This window comes from Dermacentor albipictus, chromosome 2, assembly GCF_038994185.2.
Source record: "Dermacentor albipictus isolate Rhodes 1998 colony chromosome 2, USDA_Dalb.pri_finalv2, whole genome shotgun sequence".
Classification (NCBI taxonomy): domain Eukaryota; kingdom Metazoa; phylum Arthropoda; class Arachnida; order Ixodida; family Ixodidae; genus Dermacentor; species Dermacentor albipictus.
In genome coordinates, this window is record NC_091822.1 from 155,757,784 (window position 1) to 155,765,751 (window position 7,968).

At 42.0% G+C, this 7,968-nt stretch overlaps 1 protein-coding gene across 2 annotated transcripts in view; it reads left to right on the plus strand.

Moving 5' to 3' along the window:
- Vps15 (vacuolar protein sorting 15) overlaps window positions 1-5,603 on the plus strand; it is a 32,338-nt gene extending 26,735 nt beyond the window's left edge. For both annotated transcript variants that reach the window (XM_065448600.1, XM_065448601.1), the window contains exons 30-35: window positions 93-190; window positions 313-417; window positions 1,180-1,305; window positions 1,994-2,151; window positions 2,672-2,856; window positions 4,104-5,603. In XM_065448600.1, the coding sequence (XP_065304672.1) occupies window positions 93-190; window positions 313-417; window positions 1,180-1,305; window positions 1,994-2,151; window positions 2,672-2,856; window positions 4,104-4,314 (883 nt within the window). In that variant the 3' untranslated portion in view covers window positions 4,315-5,603. The remainder of the gene's footprint in view (window positions 1-92; window positions 191-312; window positions 418-1,179; window positions 1,306-1,993; window positions 2,152-2,671; window positions 2,857-4,103) is intronic.
- Window positions 5,604-7,968: the final 2,365 nt, after the last annotated feature.

The following is a 7,968-nucleotide window of genomic DNA, read 5'->3' on the forward strand; positions in this document are numbered from 1 at the left end:
ACTTCAAGGAATGCGGGAAAACTGAGTGTCCTCGCAAGTGCAGGGTAATTTGAATTGTTGGGCAACCCAGCATCAATGTGTCTATATTGCAGAGTGGAGGTCAACAGCAACAAAACAAGTCCACTGAAGACCCGCTCTTTAGACCCACACGAGGACGGCTGTGTTGTGGATCTTCAGCATTTTGACACAGGTTTGTGCATCTTAGAAAAAGCGAGGGTTTGTCATTGACGGAACTGGACTGTAACATGGTGCAATTGTCTGTCTTGACCTGATGTAAGCTGTATCTGAGCATTTTTCACATATTTCTTCCAGGATTACAATCCGTGCTTGTCTACGCCACTGTGTATGGCTCGATCATAGGTTGGGATCTGCGATCACCTAGCACTGCATGGTGCTTTGAGAACAACCCCAGGCACGGTATGTAGGCTTGCATATTTATCTGCTTCTTCCTTATCCCCTACACTGGTATGTGCAAATGAAAACAAAAAACAAAAACTGTTAGCTCCGAGTACGTAATCTCCCATCACGAAAAGTGCATCTTCTCTCTGTTGAATCACCGGTACAGCTCCCTCATATCTTGAACGGGCTGCCATTAGAGTGATGCAGAGTTTCCCAATTTTTGCTACGAGCAGACTTTAATCATAACAATATTTCTTCTGTTACTGCCGCGCAGGCACGTTAACTTCAGTTATGGTCTACCACAGTTATGATCAGTTACAAGAAAAGCCAAACCACATTTATGTATGCAGTGACCGTAGTTAATGGAATAAATGTGGTTAAATGTTTTATACCGTGTGTCCCAGCTAATGTTAGACAAGCTGTTCAAAGAAAAAAATGATAATGAAGGCACAGTGGAAGGTACCATCACAAAACCTGTGGTGCTAGGCCACCAGAGGTTTGACTATAGAACACCGTCAGTCTTGTAATCGTATGTTGGAACATATTTTTTTTAATATTCAATTTTTTTCTTTAAACAGTTTCGTTAAAGTTGCGTACAGCTAGGATAGGCTGCAACTGAGATTCAGGTAAGCTCCTTCTAGCGGGCTTATGTAACCATGGTATTTGGAGTGAATGTACGTGTCTGGGGGTTAGCCATGAGAGGGCCATGAGAGTTGGAATCATTCCAAGCAGGTGATGAGAAAATAATAACCACCATTTTTCCTCCCCCCCCCCTCATAGGTGTGATTACGTCATTCTGCATTGACCCTCAGCACAACTGGCTTGTGTGTGGCACCTCCGAGGGAAAGCTGATTTGCTGGGACATGCGATTCCAGCTGCCCAGCACCACTGTCAGCCACCCTGCCGGCAAGTTTGAATTCTGTTGCACCAGATGACCGTTTTGCCAGAAGTGTGAGAAAAAGGCTAGTTTTGTGCTTATAATAAAGAACTGCCATAACAGTATCGCACAATTGCACTGTTTTGGGCCATTCTGCAAGTAACAAATTAGATGTGCAGGCATGTATTGCAAAGCATAGCGCAGTAAATTCAAGAAAATTTTCAGAAAGCTTTAAATAAAAAAGTGATAGCAATGTTTGTTAAATGTTGAAACAAACATATTTCAGGTAATGGCAGCAGTGTCTGTTCTTGCTTCGGAGTTAATTAATGTAAAAGCAAATTGAATGTTGACCCATCACTCACTAGAGTTTAACCTTTCCTTTTAAGGGCAGCAAATTAATCGAATTTATGGTTGCAAAATTACACCACTTTTGCACTTCAGATGTACTTGAATCAGTAATGAACAATCTGAAGCTTTCTTCTAAGAGTACTTTAAGTACTGCACTTAAACAGTTCAAGAACTTGCACAAGCACTTTAAGAACATCTGCACCATCTTTTTCAAATTATTTATGTTATAAAAGCCTTAGCGTGCTTATAAAATGCTTAGGCAATCCTTTCATTTTCCTGCTGTCTTTTGATGTGTGTCTGCGCTTGTCTGTGTGAGTGCAGTTTGTTTTGTTCCATTACATGGAACAAATGTCCATGGAACATTCGCAGGTGTTCGTGTCCGTCGAGTGAGCATTGACCCACTGCACCAGTCTTGTGTTTGGGCTGCCGTCGAGGGAAACAACGAAGTGTCGCTCTGGGATCTGGAGACACAAGCTCGGTTGCGCACGCTCTGGGCAAGCACCTCTCCACCCCTCAGCGAAAAACAGGTGCGTTCAAGAGGAAACAGACAAAAGACACGAAGGCTGTTTTGCAAATGTGTACCTGTTGTGGTGATTTAGTGGCACTGGCTTATACAGTTCTGCTGCTGATCAGGAGGTCACTAAGTATACTTCCGGCCATGGCTGCCACACTCCAATGGCTGTGGTATGTGACGCCTATGTGCTTAGATTTACTTGCACAATAAAGATTAGAGGTGTTCAAAACTAACCTGGAGCTGTCCGTCACACCTCTCAGTCTGCAAGTTACTATGGGACATTAAACCCTGTAAATTAAGTTTACAAATCTACACCTGTGATGCGAGCACCATTTAGTTTAAATGAAGTGTGCTCAGCACAGGGCTAGAAATTTCAATTCGAATGTTCGCTCAAGCCGTTGCTCTGTCCGTGTCTTGGCAGTGAAATGCCATAGCCACGAAGCCAGTGTGGTGTGTGTGTGTAATTGCACGATGTTATGCAGCGATATCGAGCATGGCAGTCGGGCATCATGTGCTCGTCTTTTATCGTCCAGGCATCTTCGTCTGCACCTGTGCACTCAGTGTACAGCATGTACATCAGCCCCTTGGAATGCGGACCGTTTATGCTCACGGCCGGCTCCGACATGCGCATCCGCCTCTGGGACATCAACAACCCGCTGGCATCGCACGTTGTGGCTGGTTCGGCCACAGACACCCTGACGCCATCTTTCAGCTACAAGTATGTCCGAAACTTTCTTACTGCTGTTGGACCGCTTTGCGCCGTTTCTCGTGGTCCTGATTAATTGCACGAAGTTGTGCGCTTTCAATTTTTGCGATTACGTGCCTCCTGTTTATCGAAGCTTGGCTTCCCCACAGTGCTTTGATGTCTGGTGGCTAGGCCTGTCAGATAACATAATGAAGTGCAAAATTGGGGAGTTATATTCCACCCGAATAAAACGACATATTTTCTGAGAAGGCAAGTAATTCTGGAAGAAAGAAAAAAAATAGAAACGCTTTACTATTTTTGTTGAAATACCGTATACTTGTATCGCTGCGTCTCTGTCGCAGTGTGCTAGTTGAAATACAATGCATAACATTTAAAGTGAGATTATTCTGTGTCACGGCACTATACTCGAGGGTTGCATCTCGTAACTACAACTTTCAGTGTGTTGGGGTGCCCTAATTGCAACACGTGGCTTATGTGTACTGATACATACAGCCCTTCAAGAACTAAGCAGTGTAGAAATAGCGTATTCGGAAAGTGCAGTCACCTGCAAATTGGTTTGCCACATCTGCTTCCACTAATTTACAAACTCAGCCACATATCTTCGAAAATCAGTAATAAAACCGATTGACTATCGTCTGTAACCAGCATGTTGAGCCTATTTAAGGTCACTGCAAGACAGAGGCCTCTCCAAGCAATCCCCTTTACCCTGTGTTTCAGCAGAATCAGTCCTATGCCTGCAATTTGCCCAATCTCACCACTCCATCTAACTTTCTGCCTGGCCAGACATCAGTTCCACTTCCTTTGGCACCTATCCTGTTAAATGAACCACCAGTTGCCAGCTTTGTGCACTGATGACCTGCCCAGCTCTTAATATCAAGTACCTCTGTTTTCCCGTTAATATATGCTGCCATCTTCTGGTCTCCTAAAGTTACGCCTATCATTTTTCATTGAGCTGCACACTGATGTCTATCGGAGCTGTTCTGTTTGCATCGTGGTGTGCACAGCAGGCTGCTGTAGAAATAATGATGCAAGACGTGAAGGTACTGGACTCTCTCCCGTCCCCGCACTGCTCAAGTCACTCTATATTTGGCTTCCCCGCGTGGCACACATGCCCGATGGTTGGAATTTTGTGTCACAGTTCTGAGCTGCAGACGAAAGATGGCGCGAGTGTTTCGATGCGGGTGCCACCTGACGAAGTGGATAGCTCATGTGACCCAAAGGAGATTTGCTGACAGAATGTGTCAAATCTGGCTTCCCAGGTCGAGTCTCATAGATGGGACTAAGGTGATACAGGAGGTGTACAGCAGCCGTCCGAGAAAGGATCAACCCAGCTCGGAGCAACCGAAGCGCTACCCTGAACAGCCACCGACTGGCCACAACGACTGCATCAGTGACATTGGCATTGTACAGACCAGCCAAACCTTTATAGTATCGACATCCAAGAACGGTGTTGTCAAAGTCTGGAAGTAACTGCTTCGTGGCACATTAGGCAATGGAAGGACTTTCCTTCTGTGCATGTGTGTGTGCATGTGTGAAACTTGCGTGCGAATGGAGAAGCTGCTGTTATAGCACACAGGATGTTCCCCCTGCTCGCTTGTGTTGTAGTATGTTGTTCCGATGCATTTCTGTTTAAGTTATTCACTGTTTGTTGCGGAAGCATGCGTGTGCACTGAAGGCGGTGTTTGCAGAAAGTTAAGAACATACTGGATATGGGTTTCAGTTTTAAAGAAGTCATGTGCCTGAGGCAGCGTGTGTTGGAAAGACATAATACCTGTGCCACGTGGGCAAATTCAATGGCGTTAAGTGCCTAATGGCTTAAATGCAAATGTCATTTGTGTGCTGCCACGTGGGTAAATATTTTTTATGAAAACGTGTGTCATTGGCAGTGTACTGAATCAAGACATCTTTGCACATCACCAAACATATGCTGAGCAAATTGCTCAAATGACTGAAAACAAATGTGTAGCAGTATCATTGTAGCTATTTGTAGGTATAGTTCTAGACACACATAGAACTTTTGTGTGTATGGTTCTAGACACTTTTGACAAAGCAGAGCATTGCGTTTTGAAAGTCGTGATTGTAAACTTTGTCACATTGTTTAACATTTAAATGTACACAGCAGCACTAATTGAGGAACATTTCAACACAGACATTTAATGCCATTATCGTTGCCTGTACGACACAAACGTAAGAAATGAAAAACTTGCTGTGTATGTTTACGGCTCTGCAAGTTAGTACCACAATAGTATTCCACAAATCACAATGTTTCTTGTACAGATAGACCTTCATTTCTAGTTTCAAACCTGAAATATTGTATATATTATACTTTAAACTGCCTTGAAACAGAGCATTGATATAAGTGAAAGAGTATTCTAGCCCAAAAAAAAAAGTTTTATTTAATGCATGAAAGGTTCCTCTGTATGCGTCAATCTGCCTATGACGTCTTCCTTGATTTGCCTTCTGTTCTTGCCCGTTAAATGAAGCCACGCTATTACAGCCATATTGCAAATTGTCTATTGAAGAAAAAAAAAAGAACAAGCAAAGTGACCCACACGGAATCATGTCATTTAAAATGCCTTTATTGTACTTCGGCTTCCCCAAATACTTTTTTTTTTAAGCACTTCCTTTCACAGTAGCACTAATGACATCATCATGCACGTGGCATGCACATGGTGCTTCCTATACGGTCTCCATGTAATCATATAAACTTGTGACATTAAAAGAAACATTTGTTCCCACATTTTTTTAAAATGTTATCACAGCAATGTCTTTGCCACTGTGGACAAATTCTTTGGCTGTGCTCGGTCACACGGAGCCTTTGAGATCCTGGATCGTACTTTTTTTTTTCCCCAACGTTAATTCTCCCGACTGTGGCTGCCGACACTTGTCCCGAAATTCCCTCTCCGACAAACTAGTAAGTAGACTCTTGTTAATACAAGTTCCTAGGGCCCACGAATTTTCGTATTAATTATCAGACAGTAACTAAAATATGTCCCAAAACAGAAATATTGCTTACCATGTGAGCAGCTGAACGCACACCCAGTGATGTCCAAACAGACACACGTCTGACAGGACTGATGCCTGTCAACATATAAGGCTGCTTGAATATCAAACGTAGGCATATTTTGACTATTCACGAGCTTTTCCCAAGAGACATTACTCTGTCCTTAAAGGCCAGAAAAGCTTGAATAAGCCAAAATCTTTGTTCAACTTTTATAAATTAAGGCTTTCTATTTGTGCGTAATAGAGCGGGCCAACCAAAAATTGTAAGTAGATCTTTTTTTTCAACAAACCTAATGGTTAAACTATTACCCAAGTTTGTATTATTGAGAGTCTACTCTAGTTAATGTAGCAAGCATATCTGGGCTTGCTTAAAAAGGAAGTAAGAAGTCACAACGCATGCCGGCGAGCTCATTTACAGATTTGTGGTAGACTGCTGCTGTCAGTATTCCTTCACATAAGCCACGGTCACATAATGCAAGTTCATGACATCTTTACTGACACTGCAGGAATTGTTTGGGAATGTCTCTAACCACAGGAGCACCCTTTACGCAAAAGAGCATCATTTTGTATTTCCAGCACGTCGTCATGTTACGCAAACCAAAGTAATTGCTCACACTTAAAAAAAAAAAAAAACTGGTAAATGACAAGTCATCGTCGCGAGGTGGTGACCACGGTACACATTGTATGTGACGCTGTAACCCTTTTAACCCTTTGACTTGTACCACTTGTCTAGGCGACAGGTTCTATGGCCTAGCTTGTTGGAAAAGAACTACACTGATCAAATTTACTACAAGACTCCTAGTTATATGCATTTTGATGCCTCGCACTCATCTAATGATGTGATCGGGCATGTGAGCAGACAATTACAATCGACTCTTATTAATTTGATCTCCTAGAAACAACGGTGTATGTGTGAATTTCGTTAATATATTCTACAGTTTAAAACATCATTATGTGTTATCAGGGAAATGATGTGCATTCTCAGTCATGTAGAAATAGAGAATCAGTAGTTGCATTTGCGAGTTAGAGGCAGCGTTTCACAGCATTGCCTGTAAACACGCACATCCCAAATGTAAAATGTTTTTGACTACTCGTGGTTTGTGAATGTCGTCTCACAGATGATCTTAGCTATATTATATGTATGGAAAGCTTGAACTGAAGGCCTTGTTTGAATTATGTGGATTCAAGATTGCAATGATGACAAACCACACCAGATAAAACTAGAAAATTTGTTTGAATTAACCTAAAGTTAAATATGTGATCATAAATCAAATGCAATATAAAAGCTGTGCTCATGTTGAGGGAAAGTCGCCTTTCTTCTATGTAAGACAAACAGCACATATTTTCAAATTAGGATATGTTGCGAAATAAAACAAGTTTAAGGAGTTTCGTAAATTTTAAATTATTCTCAAAAGGATATGGGAGTGAAAGGGTTAAAAGGATTTTAAGACTTTGACACAGCTTGTTGGTTACATGCTCTTATAACATGTTTTACACCACCGCCATTATAAAAACATTGGCAATACATCCTCAAAAAACAGTACAACCACAATCTTTCTCAAACACCTCTCACAAAGTACTATACGCCTTTATGCATCTGTATACAAACTGCTATACCTTAATGATAGCTGTATGAAGTAATAATTAGGAGTATAACTGGTTCCACAGTGATCACAAACTTTAAATATCTACATGGAACAACGATCTACAAACAGGCAAGAAAACATTCGGCAACCATATGGATACAGAGGTTTTGATACCTATAAAAACGTGTTCGCTGTGGCACCTACTTCTAAAGCTAAAGCTTGCAACGCCAACTGCGTTTCACACAAATGCAAACCCTCGGCTCTGATGAATACTAGAACGTCTCTTCGGTCCTCTGGCACCTATTTCTAAGCCGAAGCTTGCAATTCCAACTGCACTTGCGCAAACACGATTCCTTGGCCTCGGCCAAATAAGAAAAAATCTATTCTGTCCACAATCTCAAATAGTGAGTCTTTAAGCACGCACATCAAACTTTTGAAGCTAGTGGCATTAATTAGCTGAGCAATTAGCGATTGTAGTTACAAAGGTGACACCTCATGCAAACAATGCAAGTGTTACTTGACCTCTGTTCTAAAC